This window comes from Anopheles ziemanni, chromosome 2 (assembly GCF_943734765.1).
Source record: "Anopheles ziemanni chromosome 2, idAnoZiCoDA_A2_x.2, whole genome shotgun sequence".
In the NCBI taxonomy this organism is placed as follows: Eukaryota; Metazoa; Arthropoda; class Insecta; order Diptera; family Culicidae; genus Anopheles; species Anopheles ziemanni.
The window spans coordinates 59,185,813-59,207,513 of NC_080705.1; the positions used below are offsets into that span (position 1 = coordinate 59,185,813).

A 21,701-nucleotide genomic window follows, 5' to 3' on the forward strand; every position below is an offset into this window, starting at 1 on the left:
CCTCTAGGACTCCATCGTATGGTATTTGAGTTATTTGACATCCCGGTACATCTCTGATGACATAGCGATCATTAGGGAGTTTCTTATGAATTATGTAGGGTCCCCTGTATTTGGCTGCTAATTTCGTATTCAGTCCCGAACTAGTATCTACGTGCCGTATTGCTACATAATCGCCTTCTTCGAATTCAGGAGCTGGTTTATGATTCTTATAAAAGTATTTCTCATTGGTAAGCTGCGATTGCGCGATGTTCTCGGAAGCCACAGATCGGATAGACTTCAAGTCCCTACTGTTGTCGCCGTTTTTCTCGTCTAAGAACTCAGTCAGCTCGTCAACACATGGTCCACGTTGTTCAATCCCATACAGAAGGACGGAAGGAGGGAACCCGGTTGTTGCATGTACCGTATTGTTTAGGGCATACTCAGCGGAACGTAGGTGCGTAAACCAATCGGCTTGATCGATTGGGTCGGAAAGTTTGCCCAACATTGGGCACAAAACGCGATTAACCCTCTCGACTTGTCCATTTGCTTGGGGAGATGCAGTAGCGTTAAGAACATGAATAATACCGTTATTTTTCAAAAAAAATTCAAAATCGTTAGACGTAAAACATGGGCCTCGATCACTAATAATTCTTCTGGGCCGGCTGTAGTAAGCCATATACTGGTTTAGGAAGGCGCATGCTTCGGCAGAATTGGTGGAAGAAGTTGGATACAACTTCGTAAACTTAGTGAAGGCGTCTATGACTACCAGAATGTGCTTCTTTTTGGAACGAAGTGAGGGCAAAGGGCCCAAGTGGTCAATGTGTAACGTATGAAATGGCAATGCTACCTTAGGGATACTGAACAAATTACGATTAATTTTTCGACTTGGTGCCGAATGTACGATACACTTGAGGCAGTTTTTAATGTAGTCCTCAATGGTCTGCCGCATGTGAGGGAACCAATAGTGCTCCCTGATTTTATCAAAGGTTTTGTCGACTGCCAAATGTCCTATTTTTTCGTGTGTATGTCGGACAACATTATTTACCATCTCGCGTGGGACATATAGTTGAAGCCGGTCAGGAGTAACCCTTCTATATACCAGATTATCCTGTAGTTTGTAATCACTAACCTCCTCCGACTCTAGTTTGTTCTTTAAGGCTTCAACAACAGGGTCACGCATTTGGGCTACGTGCAGTTGAAAGTCTATATCAACTTCGCTTATGGCTGCCACAGCCTCCGTCCGACTCAGGGCATCAACATGGGCCATGGCGGCACCCGGCCGATATTGTATCTCATAGTCGTAATTCTCCAAAAACAACGACCAACGCGCAATTTTGGCCGAAGTGTTACTGTTCTTAAGTGTTGCGACTAATGAGTTGCAGTCCGTAACTATTTTTATCGGAATGCCATGTACATAAACATGGAACCGCTTTAAAGCATATATGACTGCCAAGGTTTCAAGTTCATAACTATGCAACTTAGCTTCGTCTTTAGATGTGGTTTTGGAAAAAAAGGCTATAGGGTGCAGTTTCCCATCATCTTGCCTTTGCAATAGGACCGCACCAAATCCGGTGGAACTTGCATCACAATGCAAGATCGTCTCGCGTTTAGGATCGAAAAGGCATAGGACCGGGGACTGTGTTAGCTTTTCACGCAATGTCTCCAATGCCTCCTCACAAGCAGCGTCAAAAATAAAGGGACTATCGTTCTTAAGAAGATCTGTAAGTGGCTTCGCTATGCACGAGAACGAGGGAACGAACCGTCGAAAATATGAGAAGAGGCCTAAGCACCTTCGCAGCTGTTTTGTGCTTTTAGGAATCGGATAATTTTGTATGGCTTTTACGTGTTTATCGCTTGGACGGATACCGGAAGAATTTGCTTTATACCCAAGGTAGTCTAGTTCTTGGTAGGCAAATCTACATTTGTCAAGGCGAAGTTCGAGTCCGCTTTGACGTAGTTTCTTTAAAACAGCGCTTAAAATTTCCAGGTGCGCGTCAAAGTCGGCGGTTGCTATAATTATATCGTCCAAATATACTACCAACTTTTCAGCCTCAATAAATTCTCGCAATATGGCATTCATAAATCGTTGGAACTCGGAAGGGGCATTCTTGAGCCCAAAGGGCATCTTGAGATATTCATATTGGCCATCGGGTGTTACGAAAGATGTATATGGAACTGAATCTTCATGCATTTGGACTTGATGGAATCCACTTTTCAGGTCGAGTAATGTGAAAAATCGTTTGTTGCTCAGATGTTCAAGGCACGTTTCGATAAGCGGCAGTGGATAGTTGTCCCTAATTGAGATCTTATTCAGTGGCCTATAGTCTACACACATTCTAATTTCCCCGTTTTTCTTCCTAACTAGAACGAGAGCCGACGCATAAGGTGAATTGCTTGGTCGTATTATGCCTTTTGCCAGAAGGTCATTAACAATTTCGCGTACTTGGTTTCGCTCCCCGTAAGATAACCGCCGGGGCTTTGTGAACAAGGGGGCGTCGTGAGTAAGACGAATCTTCATTTGGTGGTTCGGCGGGTCGATGTCCTCGAGTGGGAACTCTACATAATTGTTATTAATTGCTGATAAGACAGCGCTATGCTCAGTTCCTGAAAGACTTTCTCCTAAGCACAACTCCAATTCATCGTCATAAGCATTAATCGCACAAATTTCGCTAAAGGCTTCTTCCTGTATACCTTGGTCGCTTAATAACGTATTACTTTCAGCAGTGGTGTTAACTGGACGAGGAGCCTTACTCAGATATATGTTAAATTTTGTTAATAAGTCACGACCGGCAACGATAGGCCAAGCGATACTTTCCTTGGGCAAGATAGTGAACGTATGTTCTTCAGTATCGTTACAAAATCTGATTCTACATTTAATTTGCCCGAGTGAAGATAATAAGGTGTTTCCGAGGCCCCGGAATCCGGATGGAGTCGGTGGCGCTAAGAATTTTTTTGGAACCATATCTGCGGCTATAAAGCTGACTGGGCTTCCTGTATCGAAGAGGGCGCACATAAAAACCGGTGGGTCACTGGGCCGTCCATCGATCAAAAAGTTCACACTTACGTCTTGCCTTTCGTTGACAATCCATCCATCTGGTTCTTTGAAGTGACGATCGGTTGCAGCTGATGTTACGACGGCTTTGTTTCGGCATTGCTTATATTGGTGACCCGTCTGATGGCAGTTGAAGCAGCCTCCGGTTGGGCGTAGCGGGAATGGGCAGGCTGGTTGGTGATGCCCAAACTGCCTACAGTTATAGCAGCGCAGGGAATCATTGTTGGCGCTGCGTTCTTTTGTTCCGGATGAGGTCGGTCGGGCAGAGATGGTTGACGTTACGGGTGCACGAGTAACGTCGGGGCGTAGTTTTTCGTAATCCTTCAGGAGGGCTTTCAGCTGTACGACCGATTTTGCTGCAAAGCGCATTGCAGCGGTGTTAATTGGATCTCCAATTCCGTCTAATATTATGATCACGAGTTCCTCCTCTGCGATTGAGTTGCCGGCGATGTGGAGCATATCCAGCAGATAGCGCGTGGTAGTCTCGCTTCTCTTCAGTCGCCGAGCTCGCAACTTCCTGTAGATCTCCTCAATGTAGATGGTGACCTTAAAGGTTTCTACTAATTCGGCCTTTAGGTCGTTGTAGCATGCAGCATTAGTAGATTTGGCGAGTAGAGCGGCTGTGCCGGTTAGCAGCCGACGCATACAGAATAGTTTCCCTATGTCGTCTAATTGGTGTAGCAAGAACGTATTCTCTAGGTCTCTCACCCATCGTTCAACGTCCTCACCGTCATCACCACTGAAGGAACCAACAAATTCCTCCAGGTTGGGTGCTCTGGACGAAGGCGGCGATGAGGCTGGTTGCGGCGGCAGCAGTGCAGGTGGCGATTGTAGCAACGGCAATGGAGGTGGCAGCGACGACGGCGGTGGTGGTGGTTGCGACAATGGAAGCGGAGGTGAATGCGACGACGACGGCAACGAAAATGCACCAAGTTTGGCCTCTAGGTTGGCGATTTTCTGCCGTAACTCGAGAGACTCTAATTTGTGTCGCAGTACCGCTAGATCTTCTTCCGATGCGGGGACAGTACTTCCTTCGCTCGATGGGCTCACGTCATCAGGAACACGTGTTTGATCCGGCGTTTTAACCTCACTTTTTAACACCGCATGTTCGTAAAGCCGCTTAATTTGGCTAATGGTGGCGGTAGGGGGAACCTCGACTTGTGCATGTTCCAACGCACATACCATTTCTTCTTTTGTTGGCATCTTTGAGGGTGTTTTTGTGGTAAATCCCACTTCTGAGATGTAGAAACTGGACTTTATTTCTACTTTTCACACGGCACACGGAAGACTTCAGTTTCACAAGGCACACGGTATGTCCGACGTCTATGGCGGATCCACTCGAAGTGACGTTTATTTCTGACATTTCTGACAACTTCTTTTACAAGGTGAGTATAGACAAGGTATGCTTACATTCTAAACTACGCGTCTACACTTTCATCAAGTTTTTGCCTCAAAAAGACCCGGCTTTTGCGGAGCCAATTATTTATATCCCCTTAATTACCGAAAAGTTATTAAAAAACTGAATAATTCCGCCGTTTTAAAATGTGACCAAGGCTTTTGAAGCTTGTTGATGCCGCTGGTATTTAGCTTTGACAGCTCGGAGCTCAAATCAAATCTAGTGGTGGAGATTCCTTTCGGGAGGCGAATTTATCGAACCGCATCTGGTCAAGGACTCGTGCCTCAAATACAAATCCCAATCCGGTAGGCTCAAAACTGACACCTTGAGAAGCGTGTTGCACTTTATTCCTACTGTATTAATCTATTAAAAACAAATCTTCTATTTTTCGTTGCCTTGCAATAACCACACAAAAACTCATTACACATGCAGTTGAATTAGATTCGGTTCAAGTCTGAATCAAATCGAGTCCCAAACCAATCAAATCTGATTCGAATCCTATTCGAATCAAATCTTAGAATCCGTCAAATGGATCCAAATCTTAAAATTCTGTTTAGATGGGATTCGAATCTTTAGAATCCGTCTAGGGATCGAATCTTCGGATCTTCCGAGTCCCGATTCTGCCAACACTACTGCCAACTCTAGCGTCTTGTGTAATGTGTTCGACAGGATTGGTATTGTTTGTAAAGCAACTCGTGAATTTTTCACAATTTCCCACAGTTTTCGGTCGTGAAAAAGGCATCTTGCAGTTGAATACGCTGTGCAATAGCGCGCCCGTTCGAAAGTGTATCGTTGTTCCACGATGGAACTCGTCATTTGCCGTGCGTTTAGTGAACTAGCATTCTGATGCGTCAGTGAAATCGCGTTTGTTTTGTTTCGAGATTGTGAAGGTTAAAATATTGGCGAAATCGTTATCAGTGCTCTTCCCGAGGTCGATAAGTTTCTTGTTGAAGTGAGCAGTGCAAGAGTTTGTGGCGAAAGAAATACCGCAACCCCAACGCAATGGCGAGCCAGTGCAGTTCGCAAGATCGGAGCAACCTGGAGAAGTACATTCGCCAGCTGGCAATGAAATCCGCACAAATCATTGTTCAGTCACGGCTGGGCGAGAAAATGTCCACCGAAAGTAATCCCAACTCAACGACAACGGATTGGGTGAGTAAACTGCTACTCAGGGACATTGTATATTATTTCTTTGTTCTTCTATCGCCATCTTACGAGCAACAGGAAGGCTGTAAGTAAGTAGGGCCACATGTTGATAAGCAATGCAGCGTCTTGAATGTTGCGATCATGCACTCGGGAAGTTGCATGCCTCATCAAAGATTTCTTCGTTCATCAAATGCTCTAAGCTCTTCCTGCTCACGATCCTCGGAAAGCCCGTTTCAGAAAAATAAGAAACCTTTCAGTTCCGATGTAACAGGTGCCTATCAATCGATGAATGCATTACGTCACCGCTTGAGCCAGTGGCATTGACAACACATCGATCGATCATAAATCAGCGAAGAACAATACCGACTGGAGATACTGCGAGCATATGGGACCGAACAACAAAAGGTGTAACCTTTTGGATCCATCATCCACCAAGTTGCGCTCCTAGTCCTTTTGCCTTTGCATTGCAGGAAGCAAAAACTTTCCTCGCAAATGTAGGTTAATGGGCGCAGGTTTGATCACATGGAACAACGAGGACATTTGGTCCGTTTGTCCCCGATGTGTTCGACGCACCACAACGAGCGCATTAATTAGCGCAGTAATATTCATTACATTAGAATGTTAAATAAGTAATGAAGAGCCCGATTCGTTGGGGATATGGTTACACCTCAAGCTGAACACGCAGGGGAACACCCAAACAAAAGTCCCTTTAACGTAATATCGGTGTTGGTGATCGGATTAGCATCATCGTATTTATTCGCCATCGTAGTCTCGAAAGTCAGTTTCGACTGCTCCCATATTTTCCCAGACATCATATACAGCAAGTTTTAGTAAATGTGTCAAATTAATATGTCTCGTAGATTTTATCATAGGTTATTTCCGGCAAAGGAGCTAGTCTCTCCTAGCGATTGATTTTATTACCAATTTCTTTGTTGGTACGGATTTACGGGTGCGCTTGATTATCTTGTTAAATGTGAATGAAAGGCCTTAAACGTTAGTCTAGTATCTTAACGAAATTCTTATTTTACATTTCTATGATAATGTGCCAGTTCCAGACACCCAAATGCACATAAATCAATCAAAGCCAAACCACATTTTCCAAAATCGCTCGGTGAACAACACTGATTTTCTTTCAGCAAATCTCGTCAATATCTCTGAAATAATGAAACTAAAACTTAATTTGATGATTGTAAAAATTTCTTGTTGACAGCTTAGCAGCTCCAACAGTCGATTCCGCTCATTTTATTTGTGCATTGTTTACCGAAACTTGGTTATGTTTACATCTCTAAAATACTTCTGGAACTTTGACATAGTTTTCACTATTTTTCGTTTTACTCATTCAGAAATCGTTGATTTGCGTTGTTTTCTTGGAGTTTCTGCATAGTCATTGTGATGGTTGGGTCTTCCAAGAAATGTTGGACCACATTATACGAATAACCAACTCACTTGACTTTTGCTCGTATTCCACCTTTTTATTCAATGTTTGATATAATTTTTCTTCTTTTGTAAAAACTTCATGTTTTCGGTATGATAACCGTTTTCTTTAAATTGATATGGGTTTATGGAAACTTCACAGTGAGAATTAAATTAGAAGTATGATGTGTAATTGATTTTGTGCATCAGTATAAAATTTTTGAAATGGGAAAAGATCGTCGACAGTATGCATTTATAAATGATTATGACAACATTTATACACAAATTAAAAGTCGACGATATGTTTCTATCTAATTAAAAACATGGTACCTATAGTTGTATAACTATAATTATTATATATCCTCGACAATATTATCATGTGCTATATCTTTATGTGTTGTGGGCCTTAAGTAACAACTTACCGATGTTTTGTACGTAGTTATTAATTTGCTAAATTCGAGCCATGAAATTTAGGTGTTTCAGGTGTATACAATTCTCCAAAAAGCCTTCATAAACGCTCGAGGTGCTCAAAGTAGGGTAGGGTACACCGTTTCCATACATAACAAACTCTAGGAATGTAATCGTATATACTGCTGACGACATTTCTTTTTTTAAACACGTTATCAAATCAGATGACTTATGCATACATTTACACAGGATACAGGATCCTCGATTCATTGTTTTGTTTACTAACAAAGAACTTAAAAAAATGAGTACAGCTCATTGGGGAAACTTATTTCGATTAAAATATCAATAGCATGAGCAAAACTATACGCAAAATCGCTCGGTAAGAAATTATTTCATATTTTCGCATTGAAACTCGTTGAATCAAATTTATTTCGACCTTTCCCAGAAACATTACCATAGAACAAACTTTACAAATTATTCTCAAGGTGTTGGAAGCTAGCCTAAAATACTAACTATTTATTTAAATCAAATAATACACAATGAACTTTATCATAAGGCACCAACTGTTTCTCATCTGGCGATAGAATTGAATTCTAATTTTCTACCGATCGATTGGTTTTGCATTTCATTTTGTGTAATAACGGATTAGTATCAGCTTACCTCCCACAATGATGTAACAGCGTTTGGCACCGTAAACTATTGTACAACTTCTAACGTCGCCTTATCTGTCACGTTGTTTTCGTTCGCACTTCAAGCTGTTTCCATTGCCACTTCGTAGAAAGTAAATTGAAAATTATTTACCTTCCACTATCAGCACCCGAAGGTGCACATCTATTACTTTGAAAGCAATGCCACTTTGTAGTGGCATTAGATAATCGAGTAACTGATTCGGTTTGGTTCTGACCGGTTGTGATTTGTGGATGAGCGATTTGAGAAACAATGACGATTCAGGAAGAAGCAGATGTGTAAAGCCGAAAACATCAAACTGAATAAGAAAACATATCTTAGATACGGTCGAATGAAAAATTTGGCTCCCGCTAATTGATGACCGCGTCGTGCATGGTTTAGGCCGTCCGTCGTTCGACTACGCTAATGACTCCCAGCTAATTGCTATCGAATAGGTGCTAGGCCGCCAACGAATCACCGAACCGGATCAAACTAACTTTCCTGCGGGAACGGGTTGCGACTGTACCGTGCGGCGTTAGCACGATTTTCCCATTGCGCAACACGTATTTACTTCGCACGCTGTAGGCTCACAGGAAGGGACAGGTTCCGGCGGAGGCATGATGAGATGATCTAAACTGCACTTGTTTATTGACTCAATAGGTTTTGCAAATAGAAATAAACGGCCAACTGAGGGATCTAAGGGAGAGAGCGAAATGGGAACACCACCGCCGAATCCCTCTAATCACCCGCTTCCGCACTTACCGGTCCACACATTGTAAGGGTTGCATTTCAAGATCTCAAGATTCTAATGTTTGTTTATTCATCTCTAACACCACCACCGCCACTATTCCAACGGAACCGACTCATTCCAGCTTGAACCGGCGCACAATGGCGTCACGTTTCTTTCCTGTGCAAAACAGCGCCCAAAGAGTACCCGGTTTCGCTAGCGGTCATTCGCGACCGGTAATCTTGCCCAGAGGGATTTGTTTGGATTGTCCTTTGGAGTGGGAACGACGATGTAACAGGAGAGGGACAAACGGATGCACCTGCTGCACACACATCATCCCGGTGCACATCAAGTGCACATTATCATCGCGAAGGGATTAATCTGGCAAAAGCGGCACTAAAAGGGACGAACACACACACACACACAGGAAGCCGGGGGTGGCATTAATCATGCTTTCCTATTGCACGTTCAGTGCACTTGACTCGGAGAGAAGATGTTAATCTCCTTCCTCAATGCGCCACAAGTGTGGCAAGGCGCTTTCGTTCTTGATAACGTAATCCTTTGCTTTCGATGCCAGCTCGACTTTTGCCGCGCTTTTTATCTTTCAAGAGGTGTGTGCCCTTTCTATTCCTAGCAAACTATTTCATATCTCACGGCCGTAAAGTGGTTAACTTATGGTTAACTTCAAATTGTTTCACTTTACCAACCCCATTCTGATGAACACCTTTTCCGCACCATAAGGTAAGGCGAGGCAATATGCTCCCCTTAAGCGTAAAACTTTTAAATCTTCACATATGGATTATTCGCCGTCTAATTTGAAATTGTAGAGCAAAATTGCCCAAATAGTAGGTTAGAACGCGACCCGTTAATAATTTATTAATTAGAGCTATTTATCGAGACTAAATATTTTTTACTATCAACAATTTCAACACAAGGATTTGCAATCTATCTAAAAGTGCATCTAACTCCAAAACAAAACTAGGTTTTTTGGAATGCATTTAACATCATACTACTTCTGTATAAAATATATTAAATTAATAATTTGTCAGTTGTGGATACAGAATACGTACAAATTTGGGTTTATTTAGCTAAAACAGTGTCGTACTGAATCAAAAGCAAATCGTGTGACTATGTTTTGATTTTTCTCTTCATCAACTAATATGTAAGGATTATAAATCCAATTCTGTTCAATATTCATTAGGTAATATATTGAAGTACTTGACGAATGTCTGTTTGATTGCAATAATTTATTTTAAAACTGGTTAACCCTTTCAGGACCGTAAGCTATTCAAGACTAAAATTGGCAATACAACATAATATTTTGGCTATTTGGGGTGTAAAATAAGAGAATATCACCAGAAAAACCTAGCAGTATGTGTAGGTTTTTTTATAATTTCATGGGAAATATTTAACCTTATAAACCCTTAAAATAAATAAATAACCAGTATAGCTATGATATCGAAACTTCTTTTAGTTGCTTTCCACTAAAAATTACATAATAAAAATTCTTTAAAAGAAAGATCTTAGCCATTTCTATAAGAAAAATTACAAATTCATCAACTTGCCAAATACTAAGTTTCTGTTGTTGGTTGAACGCACGAATGGTTTAGTTTTTGGGCAATTAATTTTAATAGTTCTTTTTTTTTTTATTCGTTCAGAAAGACATTTGCCGCCTTTGAAATAATGTTTTCTTTGATGTTTCGTTTCAAAAGTATCATTTTGATAATAGTTGAACAAACAGTAACGAGTTTTGTAGATGGGAAAAATATTTGCCTTGGTCGGGAAAGGGTTAAAACTAAAACTGTCTTAGGAAAATGTTACATAGTTTCAGGCATCATTAGTTTTCTTTTTGAAATATTTTAATAAAGAGCTTTGAAATTCATCTAGGATGTATTAGACACGCCAATGAACATATTCTATTATTTCATTTTATTTTAAATGGCTTAATTCAACTAAAATAGTGCCAGTGCCTGTGCAGTTTACTCCTCTTGCCATATTTTCCCTTACTTATCGTTTGTCATCGCGAACCACCGGTACCGGCTCCCGGTCTTTTTTCTGCGGTCGTTGTCTTCTGTCGTACTCTTCGAGCCCTTACACATCTTACGTTTAGGACAGAAATTGCGCAGCAACATTTCACCTTCATTCGCCGGTTCGGGCAAAGAACCGACCGGATTGTCGGAACACTGTCATACAGCCGGCTTGTTTTTTTTGCTACAGGTGAGGTGTTACACTCTTTCTCTCTAGCACCTTATGGATCAAAGGAAAGGTTTCTTTTCGTTTTGCGCGCCAATGAAGCGCAGAATGTGTAAGTCAAAACCGCGCTCGCAGTCAAAGTGCTGATTATTATGTTTTTTAAAACAGGACACGGCGTTAACACGAGACCGGTTTGTTTTGTTCCTTTTGTTGCTCTATATTGCTGTGCAGTTTTTTAAATGTTTTAAACAAAATGCCTCCCATATCAAATTTACTGCCCGGTTTTACTTCCATTCAATGGCTCGTTGAATTTAAATGTTTAAACAAATCTTTCCCAGTCTTAAGTTGAACTTAACCTCTATTTTATTCTCCCGCGATAAAATGACTTGCAACTTCGGGCACTTTTCTCTCACAAAGGTCACCGCCGGTTGAAGATGGCACTATCGTTCGCCACCGGTCACGTCTTGGGCATAAGTGCGTCGCCAGTGGCACTAATATAATTTTTACGTTTATTGGCGAAAACTGGCGTTTTATCATGCGGTATAAATCATTCTGTTTACTCAGCCAGTGAAAAGGGGCGTAGTTTGACCGGCTGAATGGCGTCGACTGATGATTCGCAAGCGAGTACACGTTTATGGCATGCAGTGGCCGATGAAAAGCCACTCGTCTTGATAGCACTATGATAATATTTATGTTTGTTTCCATTGGACTCTGTTGCTCTATGGTCCCGGTTTATGCATACACCGCTTTATGATTTTGCCTTTTATTTATTTCGAATGGACGCACTCGCATCGGATGCAAATGGAATTGCAATTGCAGTTTGTTCTTCTCTCTTCCCACTACGTCCATGTTTTGTCCACCCAGCAATTGTGGGTGGTGATGCACTGGTGTTGGTGGTGTCGCAAAATCACACCACCTTCCACTGATGCGATGCAGTCAACATGGCCGTCTGTTTACCAACCACCGCCCGGGCACAACAACTGACCTTCTCAACCTGGCCGGTTCGGGGTCCGACCGTGGCCAACTCGCGACAGGGGTTTTCCCCCGGTCCGGCCAGAAGGAGCGATGCTTCTTGGCATACAAATTAATGCCACACCAGAATAGAATGCCAAACAAAGGGCCAACGCAAAACAAAAGCAAATAGAAATTAAAATAATGCATCTACAACTAAGCACGATCAGATCTCTTCCATTGGAAGGGAAAAACAAAGTTGAACAAACGACTGAGCTGAGTTGAATTGCGCAAGGTTTCTTTCAGATGTGTCTAGACATTGCCTAATTTGTCAAGAGATGTAAAATATAATGCTTCCAAAAATATAAAAAAAATTATATAATGGTATGAAATTTGCAGTAATGCAATAACAAAAATGCTTATTAATGAAAAAAAGGGTGTTTTGAAAAGTTTGTCGTTTAGCTTTTAGTTTGAGTTTATTTTATTTTTTACATTGTATTTCCACTATATTTGTTAGACATTTTTTTTTTGTAAAAAGAGTGGCGAATGAATTTTCGACTTATTATCTCCAAGCTTAAGCATTTTTGTATTGCTGTTGAAGGCTTTGCTGAAACCATTAGATTTTGGTTTGTTTTCACATTCAATTTTCGAGCGATTCGATTTTTCGTATTTTTCAATTTAGGAACTAATTTTGCTTTTACGTTTGATTGAAACAAATGGCTAACCTAATGGATTTTCCATTCTATTTTATATTGCTGTCATATTTTCAATTAGAATTGGTTTTTTTGGGTCTTTCATTAAAATATCACTATTATAAAAGCATTATTTTACATTCTTGTTTTTTTTTCGAAATAAAAATAGTCTTTTCCATCTTTACTTTTCTTACCATTTATGTTAACTGTTTCACAATTTCACTGCTTTCCTCGAGTGTGCCTTGTGCGAGATCTTGTATTGTGAATTGAAATGTTTTAAAGGGTTTTTTTCTACTTTTACTTCAAAGACAGAGACTGAGAAAGGGTTAATTGTTTCAGGAATTGATGTACTTTTCTCCATGCCAAACATAGTCTTCGTCCAAGTAAGGCATCCACAAGTTATAAGATTCCTTAAGGAGAAACTAACATTACTCTGCGAAGCAAATCCCCTGGGGGAAATGGCATCGCGCCCATTAGAAATGGTGGCTCGAAGTGAATGGCAAGAAAAAAAAAACTCATTTCTGTGAAACCATCAGCACAAACACACCAAACCGGATGGCCACTCTGGCGGGCACATTCCACATATCAATTCATTCAACAATTGCCCGCAACGGCTAGCCCTTAGCGGCTCTGCAGATTCCAAACCCCTCCCCGTACCTCCATCTACGCGCCCATTGCTGTCTTCCTTTTCATCGCTCAAGCAGCAAGCAAGCAAGAGGAAGGTGGATAGCGGCCGAAAGACAGTTGAATGGAAGCTGGGTGATGTTTTGATTCGTTTCTTTGCAACGCCAGCACCACGGCACAAAGTCCACGATGCAACGTGCAACTTGAATGGAATACCAGAAACCACTAGAGGCATCCATTCGGAGAGGTTTCTATGATCTCTCCTACGGTCGTTTCAAAACTTCCAGCGAAACGTGCCGGCGTTGGGCAAATCTATTGGAGGCCGAATGATTTTTCTTGCTGTGAAACAAACGCCCTACAGTGAGGTACCAACGAAATGCATCGGAATCTCACCAATGCTCCATCCCTTTTCCGTTTCTCTATTGATTCTTTAACGATGCCTTTCGAGCGGTGTAGTGTTTTTCTTACATTGAATAAGGGCGAGATGCTGTTGCTCACCTGCCAAGGTCTTTCTCAATGGACCACTTGTGAGTTTCCTCGGCATAGCTGCATTTCGATACGGGTGGAATATCTACTGTATAAGATAGGGCACGTTATTGTGACTGCTTAGTTCAGCGGTCGGCAAGTTGTAACTCTTTCCTCGAATAGAAGTAATTTAAAAATAGATAGTGATTTAATATTCAATGCACCAAAATAGATTTACGGGCTCAAGCAATAATAAAGTAAGTAATAATGGAAGAAAGCATCGAGAAAATAAATTTATCGTAATTTATTTCATTCAGCATTCCTCTAGCTGTCATCTTTTAGCTTAAAAATGACTGAAGTAATTTAAATAAAGAAGTTAAGATAAAGAAAGAAATGCAAACAACTACAATCAATAGTGGAACTATGAAATTACTTTTAGAACAGAGTCAGAACAGAACACTGCCCGGAATATTAACAACCGTGCAGGATAGCCCCCTTTTGTCAATAATTTCCAGCAAAATTTAATAACTTCTGCTTTCTTCTCTTCTGCACGTTGCTTTCATACACAAGCAACACTTGTTGAAGATGGCTTTTGGAATGTAGTATTACACTCGCCAATCAAAAACCGTATTGACAGATGAAAGCGCTACATTTTGGCATTACTTAACAGGTAGACTGCCATGGTTCATCATTTTTGACAGGTCATAACATAAAGGCTACAATAATTACATGCACTAATTCTTGGGGAAGCTTAATCTTTGCTTGGTTTTCTAAATAAGTTGGTGTAATAAATTTTCCAAACTATTTAAATTTTAATTAACACGTTGCGTACCAAGCGTTTTTAGCACAATTTTTAGTATAATCTTTTAAATTACATTTTTTTATAATATTTGTTAAACCGATTGTTTTCGAAGGCCAAGCTAAAAGTTTAGCTTCCCAAATAACTTATTTTTAATATAACTATAATTTTTATGTTGCATTTTCATTTATTTATGGATCAAAAACTTTTTCGAACTAGTTACTGCTGTCACCCATATTTGGGTGACGCGGTACGGAACATGTTACAAATATTGTTCTAAAAAATTGTGTTAAAAGCGCTTGGTACTCAACGTATTAAAAGCTATTCTGTTCTTATAGGTTACAAAGGATTCAGGATTTAATGTTGCTTCAATATTAATTATTCAATAGATTCATCAATGTTGTAAAAATGGTTTTGGTTCTACAACGGTTGCCGACCACTGGTTTGCACTAAGGGCCCGACGATGGTATGCGTGAGTTTCCACCTGGGGACTGTTTTTGAAGCGTGCGTTGCTTGTCCAACTGCACGTAGGCCAGAGACATAATTCGATGCTGTTGTGCTGTCTCGCTTATCCGGCCTCGGCAGGGGTGACCCTTTTTTACAATTCATCATCCCACAAACAACTGGTTCCGAACCGGATTGAAAAACCAATTTCGTAAACAATCTTATCACGTACATGACTTCTGATACGTTTCTTACGTTACGTTGTCTACCCAAGGAAGGGGATCACGCACGCACGCACGCATGTACGGGAAAAACTTCATAGTGGAATTTTCCGTCGATCTAATCCAATGCAGGGTTTGTGTTTCTTGGGTTTTACGCTTAGATGTTGTTTATTTGGGTTAACCATTACGAGATGTGTCACTCTAAATCTTGGCTAAGCGCTGGCATGTGGAATGTATGCGTACGTGACTTGACAGTTTTCCGATAGGTTTATTACCTCCCCCTTGCAACCAAAATCTAGCTCTACCTTCCCTTAAAACCACTAATGTGTCACAATATGGTTATTAATTTTTAATGACTGGTCAAACTATAGCAATTTCAGGTAATTTGAACTTCGGGTGTACACAGCATGGCGAAGGTCATCCGGCAAGTTGTTTAGGTCCCCAAGGTCACCCGAAATAGGCTCAAAATGTAGTCGGCAAATCCGACGCATCGTTGCCGCACGCACTTTCCCCGCAGCCACCCTCCCGGGGGCGGGTTCAACTTAATCCGTCAGTGTCATTGACCGACACGTGGTCCTCAGATTGGCAACCGTCTGGAGTTGTTCTGAAGGGAGAGAGAGACATCATCTGGAAGAGAAAGGAGAGAATCCTTGCCCGTATGACGAAGCCTTTGGGTAGAAACAATCGGTATCGGCAATGTACTTCCCTATGTTCTCGTTGTGTTTTCGCGAGCGAATTGAAGAGTTGAAGAATTGAAGAGCACCTTCGCCTAAGGATCGGTTGTTGGAAGTTCTCTACAGAATCTTTAGGAATCTCCGCCATCCCATTTTGGGGAGCCCATTATGGGCATGCGCCGTCACAAGCTCATGGGATGGTTGCCACCAAGTTCCCTCCAATGCGTCGGCAACGCAAAACGCCACGTCTGGCGTTCGTCTGGCGGGTGTGTGCATCGGCACGTGGACTATGCGAGTCCCGAAAAAAAAAACTAGAACCTCTCCCGAAACGCGTACGCGTGAGGGGAGAAGAGAGTACTATGTGCGTATCGTCACGTCGACCACATCACGGTTGGCTGTTTGTGGGACCAGCATAAAGTACGCGGCTTGTTTTCTTCATCTTCCACTCCAAGGACACTCCGTAACGGAACATAGTAAACACCTCGGATCTTCGCTATGCTACAAACTTTAACCACGACCAAAACAACAACAGCACTAGGACACCAAACCAAGGCCCTGGAGGTAGAAATAGAACTACCTTAAAGCGCGGATGAGTTGGCCAATTTATACACCGACCAAGGATTGTTTTTGGCTTGTTTTCGACAGTGTGACCCTGGGAAGGGCTTCTACGTCGCAAGGGTTTCACGATTGTAACTCCCGAAAAACAACCGGAATACGGAGGAGATTGGGGACACGTTCTTGGAACGTGTTACACCTCGCAAGACGTATTTTTGTTAATCGAGCGCATAAACATGTTTACAGCATCGTATCTTTGTTTTGTTCGATGTATTTTTGTCTTCAATAATGCTCTTGTGCTGGCAGTTCGTTTGAGTACTTTGTGTCAATGTTGTTTGCATTGCCATTGGTCCATGGAAATCGTTCGGCAAATTTTCCTTAAGACAATTTTTAAAAGGAATAGATGTATTTCAACTCCCAAAGCACATCTTGCTACACAGCCTCCAAAAAGGCGCCCCAACACCTACGCCATAAAAGCGGGAGTGGAAAGTAATCCTCTCCACCCACACATATCACGACCCTCGAAATGAGCTTGCGGGCCGATTTTCCCGGCCGTTGCGAATGCGTGGGTGGATTCGGGTTGGTTTGGTTCATTAGACATAATAAATCAGCCCCACTTTCCCAATCCGTTCCATTTTCTTTCCACACCCACGTCCCGAAGTAAAGTGCACAAAGTTGCACCGTGGTCCAAGTAAGTAGGAGATGAATTATCTGACAGATGAACAGTGGGCGTCTTTACTTGGGTTACTTATGTGATTTTCGAAAAAAAAAATCCGCAACAAACCATTAGGGATTTGCTTGCGGTTGCATGGACTGCTCCGTTGTTCTCTGTGTCGCTGTGTCCAGATGGGAACGGTGGTTTTCCAATTTCCACCGATTTCTCCTCGAGAATTGCTCGGCTTGCGCTTCCATGCCGAGATAAACGGATCACTTCAATCGCTGCCCACGTCTCAACTGGAGCAATCTTCGGTCGCTACGTTTGTCAGAAGCCAGCCGAACATCGATCAACGCCGCGCGCCATACGGTCGAGGAGAGCTGCGAGCTGCCTGCCTTGTCTGCTTGTTGCCTTTTTCAGGGGTTTCTCTTAATGGCCTTGGTTTCACCGCCCTGTACCAATTCGGCGAGGCTCTCGTGCTACCTCTCCCAGCCGCGTCATGATTGCTACCGTTTGCTACTGTTGATGGGTTTTTACAGTATTTTTCCCTCTACTTTACCTCGTGCCATCCGATTTCAAGAACACAATCAGACGGTTTGTCATTTTTGTTTTAGGAATTAGAACGGGTTTTAATGTGTACTGTGGACTTCATTTTGTACCAAACAAATTGTGAATGAATAAATTAAAGAACGTAGTAAATTGATGCTACGAAAAGTAATATTCAGACTTGTAGAACAAAATTACAACCGATGCTGCTAATAATATAAAATATTGCTGATAATCGTTTAAAAACATTACAAGAGTTAACAATACAAGAGCTAAGAGTAACTGTCGAGCAATAAGAACATGAAATTATGATTTTTGTTGTTGATTATGATTAGTTTTGTTTCAGATTGATTGAGATTGTTTGAGCATGATCAAGATTAAGATTGTACTTTTACCCTTGAGAAATAAGTGAGATTAAATGTTTAATTCGCTCCCAAATATAATATTTAACTAGAATAAATCGATATTAACATTTAGGGCACATTTTTATTTAAAATCAGTGTAAAAATTGATCTCCTTTCTAGTGGGCTAAAGTTACATACATGGGCCAAAACTCCCGCACTAACGTTATATAGACTTGAGAAAGACTGTACGCTGGTGCAGCTTTGTCGCGCATCGAAGGTGCATCGTAGCAGCATAAAATACGTGGCGATGCAGTCCGACACACATACACGCATCCTTCGGTGAACGACGATGCAGTTGCCTTTTTCCTTTGTGGGCAAGATTTTCCCTCACCCTCCACCACCACCTCTCTCTTTTTCACATTCACCAAGCATATTGGTATCGGGTTTCTTTCGTTGTTTCGTCCCTACCTCCAAGCGCTTGGCCCAGTTTTATACTGCAAAGCAATGGAAGACGATTATGCTATGCAACGTAAGATGCACTCCAACACCATTTGTGTGTGTGTATGTGTGTGTATAATGGAAAAAGAAGCGCCCGAATGAAGTGCGTAAATGTTGTACCTTTTTTACCCTGTTATACCTCTTTCCCATTTTCTCGAACAGCTACGACTGTTGTTGCCCATTATTTATCTCCTTCACATCGACCACCAGCATAAATCGGTCGTCTTCGTGTTGGTGCTATGCTCCGCCAGCTAGAGAGGCTTTCCATCGGTGTATGTATGCGTTTCGGGTTTTTCTGCGCTGAGTTCATAACACCATCGTAGAAAAGTGTTTCCATCTCGCGGGGCGTTGGAACGCTTTTTCTGCTCTCTCCGCAAGCGGCAGCATTTCAGTTCGCTTCGAGACCACGTTGTCAACGTACAGGTTTTACAGACGCGTAAGTGCCGTGTATCTGAGCTTCAAATTTCGGTGTTTAAAAGGTGTGAACTTTGGTTAATTATTAACGAGAGATTAAAATTTGTGAGGTGTTTTTTTGGACGAATCGAATTTATGGTGTCCGTGGTTTCCAAATGGCCACTGAGCTCGTGCTGAAACAATATTTTCTGGATCATTCTTGTGCATATGCTTGCCGTTAAGTGCTGGTAGAACGAACATAATCATCGGCCAGAACAGTGGAAGTGTCCGCTTTGTGACGTGTAGTGGCTTTTGTAGCAGAAGAATTTAGGTTGGAAAATCAATTGTGTAGAAATCCTATGCAAAAACTCTATTGGATTGGTGTTTAGCGATTTAGAAAAACCTCAATTGCGTTACAAACCTAAAAAAAACCAGTGTTTGTTGAAAATTGGATAAAAGGGCTTACAAACTACGCCGGAAAAATCTCTTCATCTCATCACGGGTAAGCGCCGCTACTCCTACCATAAGCTCAACGTAAATCTCCTCGTACACGAAAACGCCGCTAGGGACATGGCGTCGCGCCAATATGCCGCCGTCCTTCCACGCTGAAGCCAACTGTCAAGCCTTGCTCGCGTGCTCTCCTGAATGTCCTTTCACTCTCGCAGTCTCTCCCGTGCAGAGTACATTTCCTCGGCAGTGTCACACACGTGTTCCACGGGGTCCCTGTTATATTTTTCCGGAGCAAAACTCTGGACCGTACCGATGAGTACGATTCGGCGAAAATGTGATGACTCATCCGCCATTGCACAACGCCCACAACGCACCGGTCCGTCGTGTTCTCCTGGCAAAGGGGAAAGCGATTTTTATTCCTCCTGCCAGCGAATTATCCTCCCATGCCCCGTCTCGATGGGGAACATGCCGAATGTCTCTGCGGTGACATGGAGTGATTCTAAAAATGGCAATCCAGCAAAAACGCCGCTCCCTTTTTTAGCCGGTTCACATTCTCTTGTTTTCTGGACTTTTTTGGTTTATCCTGTTTGCCTCGTGCCGAGAAAAAAGACCTACGGTTTTTCTTTCGCCAGCGAACAAGGTGAACGAAAATGTCCGAAATAGCAAAAACATCATTTTGTCGTACAGTTTTGGAAACCAGTTTGCCTTTCGCCCATGTTGGATGTGGAACAAACTGCAAAATTCATTAAAAATAGCTTGCAGATAGCTGTTTTTGGGTGTTGTTGAATTTCGGAGAAGGCCCTTTTAAGGGCTTTTCGTAACCAGATTGTTTAATCAAGTTACTGGAGCTTTTTGGAGGTAGTTTTATAATATTTTATTTTCATAAGTATTAAGATTGAAGTCAATTTTTACCAATACATAAATAGATGACGATGTTTGAAGAAATGTATCTCAATAAATTGTTATGCAAGCACTTCATTTAACCAAGGGTTCTGTAATATGTCTGCTTCTTTTCACGACCATAACGACCGGATGTTGTCACTTCAATACGGCGTGCTTTAAGATGCTTGTTTCTGTAGCTACTGCATCTTCATGTGTTGAACGGAGTTCAAGACCACTTCCCCACACAGGGTCCGATGAGTTAATTGAGTGGCAACATGGCCAGTAAATTCTTCGAACCGAAAGGGGTGTTTTAAACTACGCTTGTGTCGTTAATGTATCATATGTCAGCTTCCGGAACTCTAGAAATATAAGAATCTTATCCATCCTACAGGGACGGCTTTCACGGAAAGTCGTCGACGCTGGTGTCAGAAATATCCGGCTTATCTTTTCCACCCTCCTCTAGGGGCTCTGCCCCTTGTGCGACTCTTTACGCTAATGTGTGAATGCAAGCTGGTCCCATGGAGTGGCCTAGAAAGCGAACACGACTAATATGGTCTTAACTCGCACCACAGTGTTGCACACCCGAACGAAGATATAAGCTGTTCTCCAACGTCGCTGCCATCTGCATAATGTATGACGGTGCCATTTGATGCTGGCGAATGGGATTGAGGTCACCGAGGGGGTCGCGCCCTCCAGGAGATCTCCGTGCGGGTTTTTCCATTTCTATGGTTCTTCTTGAGAACTCTCTAGAAAGTTCTGGTGCGTGAACAGAGGAATTGATTGTTTTCCGTTTCATGCTCCATTTGACAGCGTCATGGTGCTGAAACATGCATAAAAATTCCAGCATATGAGTCTTGACGAGCGGAACGATGATGTTGTAAAGTTCTACGATTTACCGTTTTTGGTATTGGTCGATTGGTTGATGAAAGCAAAACATTAGGTACAATAAAGTAATAAATTATACAATCCATAAACTCATATTAATTGATATTTGGAGTAGGTAATATATAGAACAGTATCTAATATTCCGTTAAGACAACACAGATTTAACTTTTCATTTCTCCGAAACAAATCCCGAGTACAGGTCTATTACCTGCAGTGTTGAGGAATTCTGCTCAACAGATGGTCAGCTCATTCACTTTACTTCCAGAAACATTTACCTGTGTCGGTATAACATCTGTTACCTTGAGAGGACCCATAATATTTTATCATTTTGTATTATGTTGTAACAAAGTTAAACAATTTTCTGAAGTTTGTGGACATTGTTTCCACATCCGGAAAATGGGAAAAGTGCAATCTCGGCGAAAGTGCACAGGAAACCGCACAGCAGGAATTCGGTTTTCAATTTGCGGCAACCTTCGGGTGATGGGAAATAGCTTTTTCTTTACCAGTTAGAAAATACTTCATGCAAAAAGAGGGAAAACGTACACAAAACCAATAAGCAAAGGCAACGAACCGTGGGCTGCCCGTTTCTGATTCATTATCCGGGTCCGCCTGTCCTCCACTAGCGGTTTCCACCATCCCTCTT

At 41.9% G+C, this 21,701-nt stretch overlaps 2 protein-coding genes across 2 annotated transcripts in view; one reads left to right on the forward strand and one right to left on the reverse strand.

Annotated features, from left to right (window-relative positions):
• Nucleotides 1-4,234, reverse strand: part of LOC131293979 (uncharacterized) — a 95,404-nt gene extending 91,170 nt beyond the window's left edge. The window contains exon 1 of the mRNA XM_058322029.1: nt 3,044-4,234. Within this exon, the coding sequence (XP_058178012.1) occupies nt 3,044-4,234 (1,191 nt within the window). The remainder of the gene's footprint in view (nt 1-3,043) is intronic.
• A 1,195-nt stretch (nt 4,235-5,429) lies between these two features.
• LOC131288194 (autophagy-related protein 13 homolog) overlaps nt 5,430-21,701 on the forward strand; it is a 39,846-nt gene continuing 23,574 nt past the window's right edge. The window contains exon 1 of the mRNA XM_058317311.1: nt 5,430-5,579. Within this exon, the coding sequence (XP_058173294.1) occupies nt 5,430-5,579 (150 nt within the window). The remainder of the gene's footprint in view (nt 5,580-21,701) is intronic.